The sequence below is a fragment of the Pagrus pagrus genome (genome assembly GCF_965226575.1).
Source record: "Pagrus pagrus genome assembly, chromosome: 22".
Taxonomy (NCBI): domain Eukaryota; kingdom Metazoa; phylum Chordata; class Actinopteri; order Spariformes; family Sparidae; genus Pagrus; species Pagrus pagrus.
In genome coordinates, this window is record NC_140204.1 from 9641408 (window position 1) to 9667165 (window position 25758).

A 25758-nucleotide genomic window follows, 5' to 3' on the forward strand; every position below is an offset into this window, starting at 1 on the left:
AAATCATCAGGTATATTAGACTAATCATTTTTTATGGGATTTGTTGACAGAAAGAAAAATATGATTGACACCGGCCCTATTCTGTAAACTTTCATTAAAATTCATAACTCACGCTATTATTATCCCTAAACAGGAGCAGGCATATTCATATTGTCACTCGAGTCGCAGTATAGACACCTTATAGACGCAATAAATGTGTGTAACAGCGCTCAACCGTAAATGGCTCTGTCAGTTTTCCAGCACAGACATACAATAAAATGCCCTCAACACGTTTTATGCTCCGCGAGAAGTACAGCAACACCATCTGGACACAATTAACACAGGATGCAGAAAATCCTCAAGATCATCAGCGGCTCCGGGAAAGCAGCGACCGAATCAGGGTGATTTCTTATTGTAATTCTGCTTAATAATGTATTTAATTCATACGAGAACGATACAACATAAACATACGAGGCTCCTTGTTTCATAATCAGCAACATAATAATAGTGATTATTTCACAGCCGCGGTTCTGACGAGCGTTCTTATGAGGAGTCTCGGAGTTAAGTCGCGTTTCGGTCCCAAGGGTGCAGTCGGGACTCCCAAACTGACCTTTGACCTTTTGCGAAGGGGGTTAATGGGAAACCAGAGTTTCACCTCGGGAGATCAAAAAAAAGGATCACATCGTTCATATCATCCACACCCATTAACCGTCTCAAAGCAACGAGGGTGAAGAGGAGTCGCTGCTGGAAATGCAGGCGAGGTGCTGCCCTCTTTGAGAGAAATGTCCAAACTTTCGGCATAAATCTGAATGAAAAGACGGGAGAAGACTGCGGCTCTGCGCTCTCGAGTCATTCATCAGTGGCCTTTAATATTCAACTCCCAGGATGTGAACTAAGGTCTCCAGAATACTTACCACCAGTCCGGTCAAATCACCTTTATTTCCAGCGAAATGAGTCAAAAAGTCGGCCTGTTAGCGCCTAAACAGCAAACAGGAAACACTCCATTTTTACTTGATTACCTTCACCTCGTCCCCCAAAGCCAAACCATAAAATTACCCTGTTATCGTGTTAAAGCGTCAGCATCCTTCCGCTGGCTCTATTGCCTCTTAAACAAATAGACCTCGCTCGGGCTTTTCAGTGTGTGTAAGGACTTGTCAGAATAGATGTACCCTGCTGTGGCTGCTGCTCTTTTCACCCCGCAGCCTGCGAGGACCGAACAGAGCTCCACTGTGCCTCGGCGGACATTGAAATTCCCCCGCCGTTTGTACAGTGAATTCCATTTCCTTGCCTTTTGATTCATACTTTTTTTTTTCTCTCTCTCTCTCTCCCCCCTTCTTCTTCTCTCTTTTTTTTTTTTTTGCTGTGAAGTACCTTTTTGTCCCCTGTTTGAACTTCGGTGAAGAATTGCTCTCGCTAATGGAGGCTGGGGTCAGACAAAATGGCTAAAGCGAATGACTTGAAAAGGGGGAAACTATGAAGAATAATGGCGTACGATGACCAAGGAAATGCATCAGATGAAGTCTCTACAAACGATGGCTACTCCTGTCAAGGCTGTGCGAGGATTGGGCTGTGCGTCTAACGAATTTACCTCATTCTTAAAGCGGGTTGTTGAGCCTTGAAACTTAGCTTAAATGGACGAGTTCACTAAAACGCCATTATTTCTTATTGTACTTCTGTATTAGCCGAACTCCTCGCCCGCAAAGCTGATGGTTGTTGGTCGACACCAACTCATCTAGTCAGCTGCTAAAAAGGAAGTGAAGGTCAACATGCAGCGCCGCGACCGGACACTTCTGTCTCGCACCCCGCTGTTCGGCCGCTCAATGTCTCTATAGCAAATCGAAGGTGTCCGCATTGACCAGGGGGGTCAGCTCAGAACAGCTTGTTCTCATCGCTGTGCGGTTCATCTATACTGTATGCGGGGTGTGGATTAGGGGATGAAAGAATGCCACTGACTGTGAAATTGCCTGATTTTTATCGGGGATGTTGGGGAGCAGCTGTGCACAATCCTCTGCCCCTAATCCTGGGGCCGGAGAGAGGACCCAGCAAGGAGGGGAGGTGTGTACGTGCGCTTACGCCTCCCTGTGTGTGTTGCGTGCATGCCAAGGTGCACAATGGAGAAGTTCTGAATGGCTGTGTTTATGCACGCTCCTTCAGTAGGCTAGTTATCCCTGATAAGTTATCCCAGTGTTTGTACTCTCAGGAGTGTTTTTCGCAGCAGCGTGGAACCAGCGGCGTCTCCGGGACGCTGGGAGGATTCGGCAGACGACCGAGGCGACAGCTCGGCTTTTCATGTTTCAATTGGTCGAGGCCATCGCCGGTTAAGAGCTGTGTCATAACAATGTCGTTGATGCGGTGACTGTATAATCCCGTCTCTCCAGCGTCTGACCAAGCATGCAGCTGGAATAGAGAGGAAGAGGAAATCCAACTGGGAAGTTTGTCAAGATTTTTTACAGAATTTTCCGTTTTTGCTGTAAAATAGTGAAAAGTGTCCTCAGTTGTTCTGAACGGAAACTTAAAGCTGCACTTACCAAAGTATTTGATATCACAGTTTGTCAAATGACCTAATATGTGTGGTGTGAGGAAGGTCTGATAACCATCACCCAGCTCTGCAGCTACACTCGGATCTACGGAGCGTTTTAGAGTCTTTCAGCTAATTTTTTAGCTTGTTTGGATGGTTCAGTCTCATCACTTTCACAAACTTCATTATAGACATAGCAGGCAGTTAAAAGCTCAGATAAACACACTGGAAGCTACCTATAAGTGACCGGGTGTGTTCCCCTTATCAGCATTATAAGGCGATATTACTCAATATTTCTGTGTTATGACGGGGAATATTATTTCTATCCTGCACGATTCAAGTCAAGTTTTAATAAAGTAACTGTTTTACACATACATAATAATTTCGATAATGTCACATCCGTATTGCAATGAATTGTGGGTAATTAAATCAGCCAAGTCTGCTCGAGGCCAGTCCGTCGACTTCCCACAAACACGTCTGCAAAGTCCGCACATTTAGATGCAGCCTTACTCTTTTACTTAAAGATGTAGTGTATGATTTCACATTTAAATATCTAAAATGATTAGTTTTTGTTGTTGTTGTATATTTTGTTAAGTTGCGTATTTTCATTATCCCAGAGAAATCCATATGTTTCCTTCATGTAGTCACCTTTCACTAAAACTTCCGGGAGAGAGTTGGAGAGTGAGGGAGGAAGCCGTAATTTGAACAAAACTTTTAAAAGTTCCCTCGTCTCTGAACGTATTCATAGATTCGTTTAACAATGAAGACAACAACTCCCACGATTCAATGCTACTTTCACCTTTTCTTTTGTTTTGATTGAGAGACTCTTACCGGGAGAAATTACGTACCGTGCATTTAAGATAAAGTTGCATTACCACCTTTTCTTTTCCTCTTATCGGAGTCTGCCCCGAGTTTAAAATAAAATAAACTTTCTCATTACCTTTAAGATTTATTAGTTGTGAAATTGAGCAATAATTTAAATATGGCAAATAGAAAAACGTGGGAATTCCTTTATGATATAAGTATTAAGTCTCACAAAAAAGCAAAAAGCTGCGAATAAAGACAATAAAAACATACTTAGATCAATTAGGTCAATACAATGGCATCATAATTAGACATTTATATATTAAATATCATCACAGTGGATGTACAGTGCTCGTTTTGAAAAACTGAGTCTTTGATCCCTCGTTTTTTTGATGTACTTCTGCCCACATATCGAAGCATGTGCGCTGTGGGCGACACATGCCACTGAAGTTCTCTATCTGCTCGTCTCTCTGCGACTGGGGGAATCATTCCTTGTGGCGGCGGCTCAGATATTTGCATACGCGATGAATCGAGGCCTATCTCGGTGGCCATGCCTGACGCACGGACCGAAATACACTCAGCAGGTGACAGGCAAACATATGCCTCAAATGCCATGGGGTCCTGAAGCCGGATCATCTCCAAAGGCTAACTGGCAGGTCTAAGTAGGGACGGCATTAATACATATTATTCACAAAGAGCATGATTGAACAGAAAAATGTGCCCGGCGTGTACCCAGCTGCTTTGTTGGCACACAGCTCAGCCTCTGCCTGGGTTTCAAGACTGGGCTCGGATTTAGCCGTGCATTCACTGAATTCCCCATGCAGCTCTTATTCATTCATTCAGGCGCAGGCCGGGCTGTACCAACAAACTGGTGTCTGTGTGTGCGTGAGAAAGAGTGTGTGCATTTGTGCCAATTCCTGGACAGTTTTGCAAATCACAGCAAATTCAGATTTTTGACAGGTATATTCAATAAACGGTTATTATTCAGACGTTTAAAATGACCTATTTAAGCGTTATTTATGAATGTATTGTTTTGCTGTGTTGTCACACACAGATTCCTGCAGTGTGGCAGCACAACAAGGTGAGGTTCCCTCTGAGCTTTAATTTCACTCTCACTTGCTGCTGCAGCACCCCTACGTGGACATGTACGTTCATCCCAGTGAGCTAATAACTCTAATTTTATTTCAGTTATTCTCCCTCTGTAGATTAATCCTGACACGTCTTGGCTGATGCAAGCAGAGATTAAACGCGCTTCCTGCTTGCAGCCAGGCACAGCGAGGAGCGCTTCACTGATGTTCTCACCTGCTGCAGGACTATTTCTACCTCCCATTTACATTCATAAACATATATGGATACATTTCTTTTTTTTTTTTCCATAGCTTGCCCCGCAGCCATCAGGAGGTCAGCAGGTGCTTCTGGGCCCGCCAGATGTCTCTGGTTGCTTCACACGGTGAGGGTGATGGATATATTTAGAGATGGAGCGCCCTCTAGAGGCAAGGACGTGAAAGGGTTTTTTCAGGACAAGACATGCTGGGAAATTGATTGCCTTTTCCCTGCGACGCCATGAAAACCTATTACACGTATCATTTTTAACCTTCTAGATGATTAACCTCGAGATTCATGAATGAATTTGATCACGGTCTCAGAAGAGAAAGTCTTTATTTGGGGTGTTTTCTAATTAACAAGGGAGTTGCTGACATGGAGACGTTTTACAAAATTAGACAAAAAAGACACTGAAACTGTAAATTTGCTTTCAAAAGTGAAGTTACACAAATAGTAGGAGACAATCAGAGCTGAACAAACAACAGGAAATGTATGAAAAGTCTGTCATTTCATTTCTTCTCACTTTGAAATACAAATCATATTAAAATTACATATTATGTATTTACATATTATGTACTTAAACAGAGTAAACGGATATGATTAGTAGAATAGAAGAATAAAGTCTCTGTTGAGTGACGGAGCCTGTGAATATGAAAAATGTGACATAATTGATGAGTTTAGGACATTTAAAAGGAATTGGTGTCAGAATCACGTGTATCTTTTCAGGCTTACCTTCACCGTTTGTCAGCCTTCGATAATTTTGACTGCAAAACAATTCAAAGGGACATTTGTCACCCGTCCAATAATATGCAGAATCATGCAAACTTTATATTAAAGGGGCATTATGTAGTGCTGGAGAAGAAATTCACACTCAGAATTATAATATTTATTAATATTAATGAGGTAATAATACAAACAGAAATATATATTTTTCCATAACTGAATAAACAAGCTGTTCTCAGAGGAAAATAAGGTCCCCAGAACTCTGTTTGAAGCTGGAAAGGTGGCAGGGTCCGCCACATAAAAACAAAGTAAAACAAAGTTATCCTTTGTTGTCCTTTAAGGTCAGTTTGTTTATTTAGTCTGATCAGCTGGTGAAGATCTTTCTCCTCTGATTCAAATGTCTTCCCAAAAACTACACACTGCCCCTTTAATACATTAATGCTAACTTCAAACTTACATGTCCTTTAAGTGGCTTGCTGTAAAAATCAGACTCCGCCGCCTGGCCTCCTCTCCGACTCTCATTCACTGAAACACCTGGAGGGAAATCATCCAATAGGCACAGCTGAACGAAACGATTGTTCAGTAACAGAAAATAAAAGACTTGCATTTTTAGTGCGACTGAAACTCGCTACATCAAAACACGGCGCTGGGGATTTGATTAAGTAACACTTGCCCAGGGATTAACTCCCCGACACTGCAGCTAGGATTGGGGAAACTACAAAGGCGTGCAAACACAGGTTTTCTCTGCGCTCACTGAGATAAGTTTTTAAAGACTCACTTGGCGTGTGATGAACGATGTTGATTTTATCTGCGTGGAGAGAAGAGTTTGAAAGCCATTTACAGTTACAGTTTAATACAGTCGTTTATAAAGGCGGCTACTCAGTCCTGTGCTGTGTATTAGCTATCTTCATGTTGAAGCTCCTGAGCTCTGTGGAGCCTCTGCAAAGTTTAACCTGCACATCCAGGCCGGAGGAATATTTACCGTAGACGCTGTCATCATCCTCTCTGCTGTTGATGATACCGGTTCTGGTTCTCTGACTCGACTTCTCCTGCGGAGACAAAGATCCGTGCTTTAATACTAACATACACAAAGCATCCATTTGTTTACAAAGTATGAGATTTCTATGAATTATCTGCGTTATGTTCCTACAGAAATAGAAAGGACTAGATTAGAGGATTAGATCGTATACGTTTATCTCCCGGCTGAAACAACACTGTTGTTCCTGGCCATATTTTATAAACTCCTTCTTTGCAGGGGCTCTATGTTACTTTTTCGTTGGCCACATGTGAGTGGATTGTAACGTGACGTGAAAAAATGAGACCTTCCCCATCTTTCCGGGTTGCTTGTACAAACCTGGGGATGGTTTGTTTGAGTTGTTTAAAGCTGCTGGTCTGTGGGTTTCTTCGTGAAGGACTCGGGTGGGATTTTCTGCGACAGTCCAAAGGATTTGACCTTATGGACGTTCTCCAGTGTCAGAAACATGAACTAATGACTTGCTTTACGTCTAAGTATGTTCAAAACTACCTCCTTTAATGCTGATGTTTCTATGTTCCTTTTATTTTTCTGCTCCATTTTTACTTTTTTCTACCCACTCGGAAACAAAAAGGAATCTTCTCGGAGATGTGTTGCGTCAGACAAATTGGAAAATTCACTCCAAAACTGGAACAACAACTCAGGAAGCCTGCGACAATTTTGGTACACAACTTGCCGATTTACGAAGAAACACGGCGGACAAAAGTAAAACTTTGGTTGTCGGCCTACTGCCCTAACGTTAGCGAGCAAGTGTTAGCAATGTTAACGATAGCAAGCGCTCGCAGTGTTAGCTAGTGCGACATACTGACAACCACCTGAGGGGGCAGATGACTTGAAAATAGTGTCGTTTTGACGTGAATGCAATGGAAGAGGGGGATTAAACGACACATTTAATGGCTGACTATTCATGTATTGTGTATTTAATTTTGCTCCCATGTTATTCGTAATATAGTTTCAGATTGTAATCATCAGGCCCTGTCCATGCAGAGTGACATGGATTAGTTGGAAAAGTTATTTATTCCAGTTAACCCTGATTTGTTGATGTTGTTTCCACATAACAGCTTAAAAGCTAATGAACAAACCGAAGTAAGATCCATCAATAACTCATGAAAGGTCGGAATATCAACACTTGAGTCATTGGCTGACAAAAGGAAATGGGCGCATTAATGGACTGCATTGATACGGCGCTTTTACAGTCGTACTGACCACTCAAAGCACTTTAAAACACAAGTCAGCCCTCACCACACATTCATACACTGGTGGCAGACGCTACCATGCAAGGCACCACCTGCTCATTAGGAGCAATAACCATTCATACGCACTCACAACACTGATGGAAGAAGCCACCGGGAGCAATTTGGTGTTCAGCATCTTCTAATACGCTTCAACATTTAGACTGTTGGGCCGGGGATCAAACTCCCAACCTTCCCAGTTCGTGGACAACCTGCTCCTCCTCCGGATTAAAAGCCGCCTACAATCACTTATCAGTTTGGAGAATGTGCCACACCGCCCACACCCACAATCACATTTTCCCTTGTACTGTGAAAAGTCTCACCTGTCTGTTGGGCCCTTCAAAGCTCATGCTTTCATGAACTTGAAGGTAAATGGTTTCTTGTACCTTCAGTCTCTATTGTGAGTAGCTTGTTTTGCAGGTTTGGCATGGCGCGAGCAACAGATGGTCATAGGTTTATGAGGGTTTGGTCCTGCGAGCTTCTTCATTCCAAGTTCAGTGTGAGTGTGACCACAGCGTGCGACGGTCCTACCTGCTGGATGGCATCCGTGCCCTTCTGAACCCGCTCCAGGGCCCCGTTCGCGGCGAGCGAACCTGCCTTCGCCCTCTGCGGAGGCCCGTGGATCTGGCTCGGCACGAAGCTGTCGTAGGTGGAGGAGATGCTGTCTTCCCTCCCGCGCGCTGCAACGAACGACAACTGGATTCAAAAAAACAAGCTGCTTCGGGCAATTGGAAAATCTGACTAATAAGTGGAAAACACAAAATGACTGTTCGCTCCTGTTTCGAGTGACAGAAATAAGAAAAGACAGGGTAGAAACCCACTCCAGATGGCATTCATAGAGGGGACTGGCTGGTAATGTGATTTCACCCAGCACATCTGTAATGTCACGAGGTGGTGGTGGTAAGTAATTTTCTGGGTGACTGTGATGATGTTTCGATCTGTCACTCAGTGTCACCAGCAGTAAGGCATAGCAGAAAAATGGCTTTGTATCTCTGTAGGTGCTCGATGTAGCAGCTCTTTCTCTCTTTCACACTTTAATTTTGTCTCATCTTCCTGGCACCCGAATGTGTTTAAATGTTCTACCTGCTCTTTTTATTGCTTTTTTCTTTATTTTCATATTTTTTTTTCTTTCACTGTTAGCGTGCCCATTACTGCTGCGATGACTTATTTCCCCGCGGTGATCGCTACAATTTTTAATTAACTTAACAAAACACAAATTATCTAAGAAACGTCCACGTTAGCTGACATCACGCAGCGGGTAACCATAAAAGGGAAGTCAGCAAAAATCATTGGTGCTGTAAAAAGTCCTGCTGCTAAAAGTAAAGAAAATCCAGTGTGCAGGTATTAAAGTCATATAAATTATTGAAGACAAAGGTAAATGGCCTATTTCACTTTTTAATACTGACACAGGCGCCAAAAGTGAGGACTTCTGCTGTGTTAATGTGTGTGAATGACAAAGCCAGACGAGAGCAGAGACTGATTAAAGCCTGCGTGCATTAAAGGAGCACTATGTAGAAAATGTAATCGGAAGAAGAAGATATTCATCGACTGATTTTTATGCCTAAACAAACTAAATAAACAAACTCTCTTTGTTTTCACGACTGAATAAACTGAATAAACAAACTGACTTTAAAGGACAACACAGTTTCATCCTGTTGTGGCGGACCCTGCCACCTTTCTAGCTGCTAACTGCTTCTCTTCTCTACCCTATCTACTGAAGGCATTTATAGGTCAAGATGATCCATAAATGGCCAACAAAAGATCATATAAAGTCAGAGAAAGCATCTCTTATGATGGTACGAGGTGAACTGTCGAGTGTCATATCACCTAAAACAAAAAAAACTCACCTTGTTTAGTGGGGAGTGAGTACAGATCGGTATCACCCTGAGGTGTCTTCTTCTTCTGGAACACTGTAAACACAGAGCAGCTCACGATAACACAAAGCATCGTACTTTTGCTTTACTTGAGTAATGTTACTTTATACTTCCACCTGACATATAGTGTACTTTTTACTTATAATTTATACTTCAACTACTTAGACAGGAGCTAAAACAGAGGGTGGATACAGCGATGCAGCACTGAATAGTTGACTTTTTGAGCATTAAAACACGTAAACCTATTCTAGCAGTGTATAAAATAAACATATGAACCTGAAAATGAGCATAATATGTCTTTTGAGTACCTTTTTACAACACTGACCACATTTATTTGACAGGTAGCGCTAGTTTAACAATACAAACTATGATCAACAAATCAATTACGATGCATTATCATAGATTAAGATAAAAAAGGACTGATTCATTGATTTTTTATGCCTAAACAAACCAAACTCTTTGTCTTTGACTGAATAACAAACTGACCTTAAAGGACAACTCTGTATTTTATAATAAAATATAACATAATATTTATCTAATAAGCATTATTATATATAACATCCCTCATTATTTTTTTTCAAAGTTTTCTTTGAGTGGCCTGATCTCTTTAACGGTTTGTGCCCCTGCATTTTAACAATTCTCCCACAAGATGGCGCCACATCCTAAACTTACAACCAACCTACTGACTGCGATTTGATATAATTTGAATAACCAGTATGAAAAACAAAAAGTAATCCTGTTAATGTTTCAGAAAAATACTATTGATAACTATAAAAAAAACAAGAATGCTAATGATTTGTTATCCCGGCGTCAGAGTCAGACACACACACTCATATATTGAGCTCTGGGTTGAATTAGACGCCCCTGCATGATGCTTTTGGTTTGGTGGTGAGCGCTCAGAATGAAAGGGCGACACTGTGTAGCTGTCAGAGGCTGGTGGAGCTGTGGCTGTTGTGACCGACGCTGGATTAGACTTCAACATCCACACCCTGCGAGATAATCCCACCTCTGACTACTTCTTCCTCCATGACAGCGTCTCTCTTTTCCACTTCATGTTCAAACGCAGCCTCCTCTTTTTTTCTCTCTCTCTCTCTCGCCTCGCTCATAATAACACAGGGGCCTGGGCTTTATGGCTCTATCCAGAATGAAACTGTGAGTGGAGGACCGCGGAGGATCTGTCATGTGACTGCAGCTATTACTTTGGAGTGTGTACATTGCTCCCCGTGTAGTTTAACACGCCCAGTAATTCCACTCTGCAGGATTGGATTTCAATCACATTTCATAGCATTTCAGTCCCATTGAGCGGGAGACATTGCCGCTAACAAAAGAAAAACTCCTCATTATTTCCACTTGTGCGCTGGTCTCCAATAACTGGCTCCTCGCCTAATCCTCCACCAAGCCTCATCTCTCCTCTCACATCTTTCACTGCGGCAGTGGGAGTGAGCAGCAAAATGTGATCCTTGTGTGGTTTGAAGCTCCACTGTCTCAATAGATGGAAACCTCAAAATCCCTCTCCTTTTTCTCTCGTGCGCTCTGGGGACAAGGACGATGGAAAACATGTGTAATGACTTATTCTGGCTGACTTGGCCTTGGTCTGGCCAAGATTGGTTGCAGATGGCAGCTCGGTAGTTCCCTCTCTGTTACGGCGGGGATGCAGGGAGTTCACTCAATTTTCTTTTTTTTTTTTGTGCTTTGTAAGTCCCATTGGGCAAGAGGTTGGCTTACTGGATACAAGCAAGCTCAGTAAATAAAAAAAAAAAAGCTGTATAATGGGGAGAGGGTGCAGCCTGTTGCACAGTTAGAGCCACTCTCGCGTGCTCTGAGTGTAATATCATCTGTGGGAACGGCAATTAATTTGTGGATGCACGTGTGCATGTTTTGCAAGATGAAACAGAGGAGTCGCAGCCGTTTTTAATGATTTATAAGCCTTAATAATACCAGTCACTTTTGGATGTTTCATCTTCATGAAATATTCACGCCGCTGAAATTGAACAGTTAGGGACTGTGGGCTCTCGACGCTGGCTCTCTCTCTCTCCCCCCCTCGCTTTTGTTTATTTTGCAGCGGGGAGCGACCGTGTTCTCGTGGTTTATGGGATCAAAACAAATGTGTGTCGCACAAAAAAAAAAATGAAAAAGACTCTCAGCTCTGTTCAGCAGCACTCCACTGACAATGGCAATGCACATTCCAGGCACTTCCTCCCTCCCACATGATCTCCCCAAACTCCCCTTCACACACTGAACATAACTCCAGCTCTATCATTTGTGTGATCTTTTTTTTGGAAGAACAGCAGAGTGAGAAGTTACCTTTAGCGATAAAAGGGGTTTTGTCCTCTTTCACGGGGGTGCTCTCGGGCCGAGGTGTGGGTGCAGGTGGGCGATTGGCGATATCCACTGGTTTTGCTGGGTTTTGGATGGAGTCATATTCATCATTCACCTCCAGAGGTGCATAGATATCCTCATCATCCACCTCTCCATCCTCTCCTCCTTGCTCTTTCTGTGCGTCTGTGGTGCAGGGAGTCCCTAATGCACAAAAGTGTTTACTGTACTATTGCTCGAGTGTCTGCATGATGAACTTCTGCATACTGTCGTTTCACAGCTAATCGGAAGCAACGCTACATGGTGTGCCCATCAGAGAGGGGGAAAATATTCAGTGGTCGGAAATGAACAGCAACCCGGCATAATGATGTGCTGGGGGAAGGGAAAAAAAAACAACAACAAAACAGTTCCATTACCGGCTTTCCTTTGTCCTCCTTCCACTTCCCATCAGTCCTTCACTCACCTGCGGTGCACATCATTTCGTACACGCTGGCATCACCATTGTCCTCGCCCGAGCCCAACATATTCTGCAATAACAGAGCAAAGAGATGCATTTTAACGCTTCAGCCAACTCACAAAAGAAACAGCTCAGTGGAAGCAAATTTGAATTCAAGAAAAAGGGACATGTCTAATCTGTTGTCGCCGTGTAAGAGTGTTTCTTTTTTTGTTTTTGTTTCGTTTCTTTTTTGTGTTTTCTGTAAGAATGTGAATCTCGGCTGGCAGTTGCTTTTTCTCACCTGTATCCTCTCATCCAAGACACGAAGATGAAACCCAAATCCACTAACCACTGTCACACTCTATAGGCTGATAACTGCCTCCATGTCCTGCTTTAATATTCAGCGTTTTTCAAGTCAGAGGTGACAAAATGTCCAGATTATTAAATGAGGTTTTCTCGCTGCATGTGTTAGGACATCACGGGGAAAAGAAGAAGCAATTTCAGGGTGATAACAGGAATTAGAGAGGTGTGCTGTAACGGAGAGCAGTTTTCCCTCTGACAGCAAAGCCGCCGCGGAGTCGGCCTCTTTGCTAATAGCATGCTGAGGGACAGACAGGGGGTATGATCAGGGTAATTATGAAATCAGACAATCTTCCCCTTTCAGTCCAAACATATCATTTAGCGGGCAATCCGAGACCCTTGAGTTGATATTTAGACTGCATCTGCGATTAGATTGAGATGCGGATATTAATTTACTGTCACATTTCAACTTCTGATGGAGACGAAGATGTGAAGATCTGAAGCGCCGTGTCATTAATATTGGAGTAACTTCCAGGGAAAAGCTGCTTCCTGAGAGTATTTATTTTTACAGAGAAACCAGAAGGTAAAAGGGGAAGATGCTGTTCTCAGATTTGCACTTGAAACTGTATTGTGCTGCATCCAAACAGATTATATCAACAATAGACTCCATCATAATATATATGATAATGCATCAGGATTTCATTTGAGTCCTTTTTTGGGGGGTTTAAAAGGATTGAATCTGAATTCAATAACAAAAATACCAAATCTCTGCACAATGCATCAGATAGATCTCACTTTGATCAAGATATCCTCCATATAACCCGCCACGCTCTGTATGCAGTTTCCAAGCAACACAGCCACTCATGACTCAATTACAATATTACACAGCTCCTAGTACTGCAAATTACTTATTGGCTGCCATGAATGCATTACTTAACAGTGGAGGTTCATAACAGGCCCAACAGGTAGAAAGGACGGGTTAATTACCACCACAGCTTGAACATTGAATTATAATAGTTGGACGCTGTGCTCGAGTGCCGTGTGGTATTTTCAGAGGTAATTTCTGGACAGGGGAGGGGGTATTTATTTACTAACCGCAAATGCTAAATCATTGTACAGATGTCTGAAACTGCGCGAGCTCCCGAGCATTCCAGACGAATGCAGTTTCACCGGCCGCAGCAGCAGCAGCAGCGCTTCAGACAAAACAGCAGGCACGGTTTTTGTTAGAGGGAGAACAAATCTCAAGTAAATCCAGAACAGGATAAGGAGTGTAAATCTGTTTTCAGCGGTTGAAATGGTCAATTCACAGGCTGGCTGGTCTCGGCTCTTAGTGCCAGCATGCTGGCTGTCTTTAGGCACAGTGGTTTTCGGGATAAGAGTGTTTGAAGCATGGCAGATTGCAGAGTGTAACACTGAACCCATCACTTAGGTGCCGGGCAGATAAAAATCTGTCCAACTTATTTTTTGGCTGGGGAAAAATAAAAAGTGGTCAGCTCAGCAGCCAAAGCAACACTTCTGTAAAACTATATTTACTCAGCAAAGTGTTATCTTCATAGTTTTCTGGCTGTTATAACAAGAATCTACCGCCGCTCTAGCAGCACTGTGAGGACGCACTTAAACACACAGTATGTAACTTCTGCCGCTAAGGGGCTCCCTATCAAAATAAAACAAAAGTACACAACGGTTTTGGACATTTTTAACGCAGAATTTCCTACATATTATATCTTTAAAACAATGGGGGTTGAGCTAAACGCTAATGGCAGCATGCTCATGAAAGCGATGCCAACATGCTGACGGTATAATGCAGGTATAATATTTATCATCTGGCTATTATAACATATTTCAGAGCTGGGGTATTCAACGTAAGGTCCAGTAAGAGATAAACGTCCTCATGAAAGGTCCCGAACGTCATAATATCTAACTTGCATTATGACTCAGTGCCGTATGCTGTATATTGAAGTAGCCGAGAAGTTGTACCAGTCAACAATGGTGTCAGGGCCTTCCTCACTGGTGAGCCTGGAAAGATATTTAGTTTTAATAATGTCAATAGTGGAGAAAGCTGTCTTTATTACCTGTTCTCTGAATTCGGATTTGAGTGTTTGCTCATGAGACTCAAAAGCGAAGGCGCTTCGCACGCTTATAATAATCACCGCGGTCTCGGAACGTATGAGTCTATTCTTGATTAAAAGCTGTGTTTTTTCGTTGTCGACTCTGCTCTTTTTACAGCAAGCCATGTGAAATACCTCTTCTCTGACTCACTTATTTTTCTGGTCGTCGTCTCTCATCTGTGTGTGTGTGTATCTCACTTGCTGACTCGAGTCGCCAACGCTTGTCCGAGTGCACCGATGTGATCGGCTGAGTAGCAGTATCACATCAGATGATTTACAATGCATGCGAGTGGCCTGCGAGTTTCCTGATCTGCTAAAGCAGTGCCGTAAAAAGGCTAGAAACATTGAAGTTATTATCGGTTATAGGTCCACCTACTAGTTACCTCTGTATTGGTGTAAGGGCAAAAGCATTGCTGAGTTGGTGGCAGACGATGAGAAGTCAGGGGACCACTAAAGTCAGCAGGCTCAACAAATCTTTAACGGTAATGGACCAGGTCTAAAGCCAATGGCGTGTCACCCATTGGTTTGTAGGCTACCGTTTTGAAGCCTCGCGTTTGGCTTTACAGCCGGAAGTGGCTGAATTTGGACAAGGTGGTGGAGCTGGGTTGGATGCGCATTGCTACACCTCTAACCTGACTGGAGCAACTTGTCGATAACAAGGTAGCCAGTGTCTTTTACCCTAAATGGGACCATAATTTATCAAATGAACATCATGCTGTGTTGAAAAATACTATAAACTAGCAATTGAGACCATAAAATCAGTAGGAAACTGTTTAATGAGATCATAAATCAAGTGAGAAATAGGGTTGTTTTCTCATAAGCTTATATGTGATCAGACTTTGCACTTTAAGGCACTTCCGCGTTGTCACTGTGGGATGAAAACTGTTTTGTTTTTGTTTTTTTCAGAAAGAGGACGGCCGTATTATTCAAATGATAATCAAATATCTGGAGTGTGTGGCTACTGATTACTCCATTACTGACCAACTAAGCACAACATGCAAAATAAGGCCAGTGGAGTCAACACATCCCGGGAACCGAGTGTAGGATGTCACCTAATTTGGTTGTCCTGCATTTGGATGGGACTGTACTATAGGCAAACACAGCACATAAATATCTCTTTGTAGTCTTTGGAGGACCATACAGTGTCGGGCTAATTTGTATTTATCGTGCCGTGCTCTACATCTGAGAGCACACAGTGAAATCTTGGTCGGAGCGCGGAGTCCATCTAAATGCCAAGTGACACTCAGCCAAATTTGTGACCCAGCATTAAAATATTAAATAAGGACAATGCGTGCGCTTGTGTCGGTAATTACCATGAGCAGGCACAATATTGCGGCGTGAGGACATAAACATCGCGGCTAACTGCGGAGCATTTTCTATATTTGTATTCTCGTTACGCTCTCCCTGAATAATTCAGCTTTCCCCTCTGGAGCAGTTCACAGCTAATTAACAAAGAAGTGTGGTGCCAGGGCAGACTAGTGGATCTGACGCAGGCCCTGTGAGTGATTCAGCCTGTGTATGAAGCAGGGGACCGATCCGTCTCGGATTTATTGACAGAGTGCTGCTACCCTGACGCCCAACCCACTGATGCATCATGGGCTGATTAATTGGAGGTGGGGGGGGGAAACTCTGCAGATGAGTTAATGAAACTGCTTTGCGTTACAAGGAGCATGAACAAACCCCACCCCGCAATGCTGAGTCTTGTTCTTTACTACACACGCACATATCTGTCAGGATGAATTTTAATTACCCCTTTAAGAAAACTACAGAAAACATCAATGCTGAGTCCGTCTGTTATGTTACATATAGGCTTGTTGAGCCTCTGTTGGACTCCACTGCTCCCCTGTCGGCTCGGCCCGCCCGGTGCATTGTCACAGCGAGCACTCTGACTCGCGAGAGCAGTCTGATCAAACCCTGCTCCATCTGCAGTCACTCTCAATTAGCCGCGTTGCTAGGGGGATAAATACATTTGCAACAGCTGCTGGAGTGTCTAAATTTCCCCTGAGGGGGAATCCTCTATAGGTTGATCCATCCGAGCAATCAGAGAAAGTTGAAAGTTGTTAGTACTGTGAGGGAAGACGGGAGATAACAGCCGAGACTTCCACATGAATGGAAGAGCGTCACGCTGCTGCATGTTACAAAGAGATGTAATTCAACAGCTAATACAAGCTTTAAAGGAGCAGTTCAACCAAATCACAAAAAAAGCTGTAGTATAGTTCCATTTTATTTTAGGACCGAACAATGTATTTTTATATTTACTTCGACACTGGTATTGCTACTGTTTCTGCCTATTTGCTTTCTTGCCAGGAGCTGAATGAGGGAACACATCACTGATTGACGTTATAACCGGTTTGCATAATCTGTACAGAAAGCAAATTTTTGTTGCCGTTTTACGGGATTTTCGTGTCAGACCAGTTCCTGGCTGGGACCGGCTGACTTCCTGGAGTCTCCCTTGGCTGCCTGGCAACTTCACAGTGACGACCAGACACCAGGAAGTTCGTTTTGGCCGAGCAATAAATTTGCAAATAACCTCCCGTAGACCTTTGCTTGCCATTTTCCTCCAACCTCACGCTCAGGGTGGGAAAATTATAATGCTGCCGTGTTCCAGGTTGTACGTCATATAAACAAATCCGACAAATTGTTGTCGTTTTACAACTTCCGACTTGATCAGCAACCTTGATCAGTGTTTGAATTTCTTCTCCAAAACTACGTAGTTCCCCTTTAAGCTGGATATCAGCAGCAGCAGTTTGCTAGGGATGCATAGAAGGAGCTTGTAGTTAGCAGGAGCAACGACAGCCGAGGACGATTGTCTGTCTCAAGAAACGCTGTCATCTTTACACAGATGACTCTTTTTTAGCATTGCCCAAATCAAATACATACAGGCAGGATCGGAGGGACTGTAAATATTGTTTCTTCCATCGTGTGCACCTGTAATATTTGCTGAGTATTTGCAGAAATGATGTGGCGTTCTCAACCTCCCATCTTGGCAGTAACACTGGGTGCATCATGTCTTTTTCATGATGATAATGTTCTTACCGGCTAATGAAATTAGCATCGGGGGAAGAAAAAAAAAATAATCATGATCCTAGTGTCCTCCAGGTTTATTAAATAAAGGGATATGCATGCATGGAAGAGATCTGTTAAATTTGGACTGCAGCGAACGTGCTGCTCTTGTGCGACCGTATCTGCACGGAGGGATGGGAGGTTGAGCGGGGAAGAGAGGCTCTTCATATTAACATGGGATAATGGCAGCCATTACGCAAGGAAAACCTCGTCATTAGCGGCTGCGTTAATTGTCTGACTGTATGCAGACGACCTACGCTGTGAGCCATTGTGCATGCATGGACAAACACGGGCGTACTGATCTCTGTGGGGGTGTTTCCATTAGGAACCTCGCAGGCCAAACATTTTCAGGATGAGAGGAGGATGGGGGGGTTTACATCAATCTACTAGCATGAGCTGGATGAAAAGACGCTGGTTAGCAGGGAGTGAGGTCGCTCCTGACATACAGGTCACTCTCCCCGCTCTCCACCTTCCTTTCCTCTCCATTCTGTTCATTATTGATAACGCACCACTCTCTCACGGCCCTTACACTGTACTGGTGTTAGTAAGAGCATTCCTGAGTGTTCACCGCATCCGCTGGCCTTTGGTTTGCTCTCCTCAGCTGCCAGCAGGTAACCGAAAACTGAAAAATCCATTTAGCCGACATTACATCCAGCCACCACGTGACGGGCAAACAATGTCATTGGGTGGTTTTTAATTAGCTCGCAAATCACTGAACATGACGACGCTGTCATCGGATATTGGCATTTTGAGAAATGTCTTCATTGTATGAGGGGTCAATAAAGCCACGGCAATATTTTCAAGCAATTCCAACAGGAGCGTCGTGAAAACAGCCAAGAAAAGAGAGAGTAGATGGAGCGAGAGTGAAAAAAAGGGCTAATAAGGAGGTAGTTACCAGTGTTTCCCTCAATAAGACGTGAAGCTCTGCATGGCCGTGACTCTTGGCAATCTCAGTGGGAGTCTGCCCGTGGCGGTTGGCCGTGCGCAGTGCTCGCTCAGCACCTGGACACTGCAGGAGCAGGCTGGAGACGCTCTTGAATCCATATTGGGCAGCAAAGTGGAGGAGTGATGGTACATCTGCATGATGGAGCTCTGATGTGGATAATTGGCAGTTTTGATCAGGTTTTCAGGGAGAAAAAAATATTTTTCAAAAACATCGACTAAGTCTCGTAAAGGCCTGAAAATGAACAGCTGTGCATTTGCGCACATAATCCTCCGTGACAGCAGAGATTACACCGCTAACATCGCTCCCTTTACAGGTGATAACTTGAAGTGGGCCCGATGCGATGTGAGCAATCTAACGCAATCAGGAGAGTGGAAGAAAGACAGCTTGGAGGCACTTATTGACCTCTTTGTCATGGAAACATTTCCCCGTGCCCTTTTTAGCCGAGTTAAGGATCAATCTCAGTAGCTGATGAAGCCATCAATCTGCCACATAATGAGCCAAGAAGTAATAGAGGGCTTTCTTGTCACGGTGGATAATGTGCATCATGCAACAGCAACACACTCCAACTGTGAGGAGTGTGTTCAATCACGCTGTTGCATGAACGCATCGATCGGATCAAGAGGGCTAGTGTAAACCTTTGACAGTGGATGTGTTCACCTCACATGTGGAGGGACAGAAACATGCCATCTTCCTCCAACTTTTTTGTACGAGATCTTAAAAATGTAAGGGTCGTTGAATATCTCGATTGTGAAGGCAGCGGTGGAAAGTTTGAGGGGCAGGGACGAAAAATAAAAAGGACACCAGTATGCAGGAAGTTGTAATAAACGTCACCCCCAGAGGGCTCTACCTCTTTCAGGTGTGTTCTCACACTGCAGTCCCTGAAAGCCTCCGGTGGGCATCCCCTCCAACAGCATGGAGGACAACTTCTGATCCAGCCCCTCCACAGAGGACTCCTGAAGAGCCTGAAATCCACAAGCAGACCACATCTTGGAGTCATTTTTCTGAGGCAAGGCTGCAGAGAGAAAACTGGTCAATACAAGTTTCAATTTACAGCCTATAGAGGCACAATAAAGATGCCAGCCTGAATATGACCACACACATCAGAGGCCTGTCGTGCCACTCCAGACTTTTACTTCCAAATCCTCCTGCCAAATTCTTCTTTTTGGCATTGCTCAACTTTGCCTCTTCAGCAAAAAGGGACCCCTAATCAAATCAAGTGTTCGTGGGCAAAAAGAAGGCTGAAACCTGCCGTCTCCTCATTTCCAGAGAGGAGACGCGAGGAGACATAAACATCAGCAGAAAGAAGCTGATTCAATTTATCTTCTGCCTCTTTATAATGGCTTGGAGTGGATCAATTATGAGCAGCGTTTTGGGGCAGCAATTGACGATTTTCTATAACTGTGTTGCATAACGATGAGTCACTAAGTAATATAACACATTCAAAGTGCCTCAGAAGAGTTACTTTTATTGAAGAGGGAGAGGATAGCACAGCATTTAAATGTCTTTCCTACATTACAAAATTAATGATTGATAGAGTTATTACAGTGTAACTGCTAGAAGTTAGAAGTTTAAAGAATTCTCACTGCTTCGTCCATATAAATAATCGCTCCATGTAATTCCTAATCTCCATCGAATAAATCAAGTCCAGAAATATTAACGTGCGTCTTCAGGACAGTGTTTGCAAGTTGAAAAGCTCGCCTGCTCTGCCAGCCGGCCTGCAACTGACACTGCGCTGCATATTAAAGGGGGTCCCTCCATTTAGAAAGGCACTCTCATAAAGTTGGGAACTGGCAACAAACAGATTAAAGTAAGAATAAACCGAATCCAGGCAGCCAAGAATGAGACTTCCTGACATTTAAGTCCGTTCTGGGCCTGTTCATAGCCTAACGTGAGCTTTTTACTTCTAGCAGTTTAATTTACGCTTCGATATTCAAAAATCCAATTCAAAAATCCCATCAGCTTTTTGTCGAGGGGAACCAGGGCGATGCTAACTTCTGGGTTAGCCTAAAAAACAAAACGTCATCCCTTTAGCACTATGTAATGAAGCCAAGTCTCCATGTGCCTAAGCCAAAATAACCCTGATGACATCATCAAGGTTATTTTCTCAGACTTGACAAAGCGCCTCTGCAGCCACAGAAAACACTATATGACCAGCTAGCTGTGTAGGACTTCTTTTTATGACTAGTGAGCAACCTTTATGTGTGAAAAGTGTGGAATTTCCCATTTTACACTTCATTTCCACCCACTTTTGTTTTGTGTCATTTACTCTGTATAATTTATGCAACACGCCCCCTGGTGTTAGAGAATCTAACACCATCCAGTCACGAGGAATGAGGAAAATATACACATGGACCATTAATGCATGGTCAGAAATAAGTGAGGCGGTTGGCCTGTCAGGTGTGAGCCTTTTAAAGTCTTTACCTGACACATGAAATCCACAGGGTCTGCCGCCCTCGCCAGAAGGCAGGATACCTCCTCCATGTTGCTGTAGTACTGCAACTGTGCCTTGCTCAGTGGCACTCCATTGCTATATACAGTCACTCTGACGTTCCCTGCTGGAAAATCTGCAATGACAAAAAAACAGAAACTGCACACAGTCAAGATTTAGGACTTGTGTTATGTACTGTGTTAATCATGCACTCATTGTTTCTTCTTATTTTGTTCACCTGGTGCATTGACGCACAGGATCTGCTCATTCCAGCTAACGGGCTTCACTTTCAGCATCTGATTCTCACCAGTGAACTCAACCTCGGCGTCGCTGCCAGCCGCCTCGTTTTTCAAAAGAATGAACACCTCCGTAGAGCTCTGCCAAACAGACAGCACAGTGAACTGCAGTGTAATCAATGTAAGGGATGCTTTGTGAAAAAAAGAAATGGCTTACGACTGACTAGATGAGTGTCTCACCCCGCATGGGACTCTGGAGGGAACGACCACGGTGCTGGATCTGTGGGCTCCAGCTGACTGCATTTGTTCTGCCTTTTGCTCTGATCCTGATGGTTTACGTGCCAATGGGTTGACATTTGCTGCCGAGGCGGACAAACCTACAAGAGATGGGACACTGAACTTCATATTGAATTATGCACCAGTGGTCTACAAAATGGGTTTCAGATACCGCAGGTGCATTCTTAGCCGTGCTAGCGGCTAGCTCTAGGGACGACAATGGCGGTCACTTTGGTTCAGACCGAAATGTCTCGCCAACTAAAAGATGCACTGCCAAGAAAGTTTGAACATACATTAACATGTGAATTGTACTGGCTTTGGGGATGCTCTGTGACTTTTCCTTTAGCACCATCATAAGATTCTCATTTGGTTTAAAGAGAAATGTCTAAATATCTGCTACGATAGTGCAATAAAATGTAAGAATCCAGGCCACAGTATTAGCATGCTAACAAGCAAAAAGTAAGTTGCTGAAAAAGGTAACATTATACTTTCCTATAGCACGATAACAATATCAAACACAGCTGCTTAAACCTGCTAGCATGTTAATATTGTCATTAACCAGCAAGTATTAGCATGCTAACAAACTAAAGTAAGTTGGTGAAAAAAAGTAAGATTACACCTTCCTGTAGCAGGATAACATTGTCAAATATATTTCCTAATACCTGCTAGCATGTTAGCACTGTCATTCACTAGTAAAAATTAGTGAATGTAAAAAAAATTACTGAAGTAAGTAAAACAGGTCAATATTACACTTTCCTATAGCACGATAACATTGTCACACCTGCTAGCTTGTTAGCATTGTCAATGTGAGCATGTTAGCACACCTTTAGCTCAGCACACCACTGTACCTCCGTACCCTCAAAGAGCCCCTTTGCATTATAAAATCTTTGTTCTGTCATTTAAACTGAGCGAGGTTAATTTTAAATTATAACCTCTCTGATATATGACATTTAGACTGATTCAAATAGAAAGTAAGCACACGAGAGGTATCATACTTTTTCATGCACATTGCTGTTGCCAGAGAAACCAATCACGAAGTGCACTTTCTTCCATAGTATACACTACAGCTCCTCAAACACCTTCTGTTGCCTACGTGCTAACAAACAAACAGCATCCTCCTGTATGAATAGGGGAGGTACTTCTGGGTTAAAATATAACTGTCCGTGGGTTCCTGGCCTGAACCACTTCACTGTATCAGTGCAATGAAGTGAGTGCAGAGTGCACTTGAATTTGCATGGCTCGTGATGAGTAGTCAGCGGTAACCAAAGAGGAAAGACTGGGCTATTTGCATGAGATGTTCCTCCTGCACACACACCTGTTTAAATACAAGCCCCTTCCTCCGCTTTATGATTTCATACAAATAGTGCAATTAGGAAAAACAGGGAAGGAGGCAGAGGATAATCGTCAGATGAGCAGATGAGGACATGCACACGGTTTCACCAATGATCTCTCTGCAGCTGGTGCTTAAAAAATATTGGATGTCAATCTTCAGTTGAACAATTCCCGGGGAAAAAAAATAAAAAAGTCAGTAAACAGGTTTCCAAGCTGCTGCTCGGGCATTCTCACAAATAATGAGTATTCTTTTTCCCCTCGCGTTTATGGCAGGGGGAACAGCAAGGCCACGTGGACATTTTCCTGAAGGAAGGATGTGGAAGAGGGTGATTGTGTTCAGAGTTTTGCAAGACCGGCTGTGGCAAAATGTCGATCTGATTCACTGCCGTGCGTTAATACATGTAAATTAAGAAGGCTTAGAGATGTATTGCTTTGTCTTTTGATTTAAACACAGATGTTGGTCGATCAGTGCCATCTAACTCCAATAACATGCCCGTAAATACAAAATGTTTTATTCTTTATTATAATGATAATTAAAGGAGCACTATGTAGGTTGGGAAGAAATGTCAAAATGAACTAGTTTTGGAGACATACCTTTCTTCACAATATCAGTCACAGTGGACAGATACTCGTGAGCATCTTGCTCACTGGAGATCTGCAGGCACTCGTCGCCGTTCAGGGGCACCAGCTCCAGCAGCGGGGTCAGGCTGTCCACCCCGCACAGCAGCACCACCACATGAGTGGCAGGGCTCAAAACGCGGGCCAGGAAGAAGCGCCGCATCTGGCACAGACCCTCCAGCATGCCCTTGGAAAGGATCAGGAGCTTGCAGGTGTACCGGGCCAGCATGAGGAAGTCGTCCCGCCGGCTGGACACCGTGGCGATGTCATAGCAGCAGATCCCAGCCTCTGAGATCGGGCCAGTGAAGACCGACTGCAGGTAGGTGGCCCATTGCTCTGCCTCTTTCTCATAGATGATTAACAGCTCCTCAGCTGCGAGAACAAGGCGTTTTGTTTAAAATCATATCTCCACTACATTAATAAGGCATTTAGGCAGCAAAATATGTATTTATAGCAAGAGACCTTTCCTCAAATGTGGATAAATACTCTGGTGTGTAGCATACTAACACGTAACAGACGTGTTTGTGGAGGATGTAGCTTTGACATACACAGAAACAGCCAAAGCCAATATTGCCAATATCAACCTAAATGTTGCTCTGAGCATTTCAAACAATCATAAATCAGCAACACTCCCATATTAAAGCAATTACTCATTTTTCATTACCCCAGCAATAATGTATGTTGTAATGAATTACTGAATAAATAATGCAAAGCAACAAGCTTACCTGTCTGGCTCATGGTTACAGTTGTGTTTGTGTCCCGGTCTTCCTTCACAGTGACATGGGAAACAGCACGGCTATTGTCAGGAGGAGCTCAGATAAGAGGGAGTTTCCTGCTACGCCAAAGTAGACAAAGAAATGAGACCATTTTTTTTTTTTTTTTTTGAGTGAACATAAAGCCTGCTCTTTGCTCAGGCGACAAGGAAGCAGCTTGGATTAAAGGTTTAAAAAAAGAAAACAGAAAAAAATAAATAAATTAGTGCAACAGCAGCAATTCCAAGTTATTCAGTCAGTGGGATTAAATGTACTTCATGCAATTTTGATGTGGTGGAAAAAAGCAAAAAGTTTTGCCGTCAACATGTTGCTGGAACCGGCGCCACCCAACCTGGTATGTAAAATGGGTAGTTATAAAAAAAAAGTCATAAAAAGCCGATGTTTCTGAACTGAAGACTGCAGCACAGTCAGAAGTAACAAGGTTACTGTGTGTGTAATTGTGACATTTATATTTATGACAAGTAATAAACATTTTTGAAGTGTACAGTGGCCTTGAGGGTCAAAACACAACAGTATTTCAGAAAACAAACGTTGTTGTGTTTTCAGAGATGTTGTTGTGTTTTGACCCTCAGGGTCATCGTAGTTATGTCTTATTTTCTCAATATGTGACTTAATATAATAGTAACACTTTGTAATAACCAACATTAATACATTTATAGTTAATTAAACTTTAGTTAGATAGATAGATAGATAGATAGATAGATAGATAGATAGATAGATAGATCTATTGTTAAGTTGCAACTGATGTTTATAATACTTCACACTAATAATGGTGAATAAATACTGTGTATTTCATCTACAAACAATATTTGCATGGCCATTAAAAAGTTGTACAATTTAAAACATTTCACTGTTATTTAACAGGAAATAATTATTAATTAAAGTTTAATTAACTAGAAATGTACCATGTATTAATCATGTTTATTATAAAGTGTTACCCATATATTTTTATGGGATTAAAACTACTAGTGGAAGCACTGAAACTTAGATATAGATGAACACATAGCCTACAAAATAAAACAGTAGTTTGCCATTTCACAATCTGCCATAAAAATGGCACGATAGGAATATTTGTGAGGGGGAAAAAAAACAGCAAATAATAAACTCAAAGGTCACTGTCAGGCAGACAACAGGTGACAAGAAAGTGAAAAACTTGAGCTGCAGACTTGACCAGAGTTTAATTAAGTCTGCAGAGCTATTGTTGCAGAGCGCTAGAACCTGAGGCGTGTTAAAACTAATGATCTGGTGTGAATGTCTCCACTACAGGCAGAGATAAAAGACCGTGGGATGCTCTGACCTACTATGCACGCACACACGGTCCCTCATTGAGAGACATGTAAAACTCGGGGCTTCATTAACTGCCCCCACCTGCCAAACAACTGACTCATACGGCACCGGTGTCTCGCTAATAGCAGTTTGCCACCATTTATTTCCTTTGAG

At 43.0% G+C, this 25758-nt stretch overlaps 1 protein-coding gene across 1 annotated transcript; it reads right to left on the reverse strand.

Annotated features, from left to right (window-relative positions):
* Positions 1-4943: 4943 nt before the first annotated feature.
* On the reverse strand, positions 4944-24283 carry LOC311251262 (B-cell scaffold protein with ankyrin repeats-like; the record flags this gene model as incomplete). Its single annotated transcript, XM_084343639.1, has 16 exons — positions 4944-5266; positions 5357-5388; positions 5805-5881; positions 6126-6155; positions 6330-6396; positions 8144-8292; positions 9460-9522; positions 11791-12006; positions 12266-12329; positions 18605-18801; positions 19503-19617; positions 21077-21219; positions 21322-21460; positions 21560-21696; positions 23522-23917; positions 24271-24283. The coding sequence occupies 15 exons, from the start codon at positions 24281-24283 to the stop codon at positions 5359-5361; spliced, it is 1836 nt and encodes a 611-aa protein (XP_084199765.1). The 3' UTR covers positions 4944-5266; positions 5357-5358.
* Positions 24284-25758: the final 1475 nt, after the last annotated feature.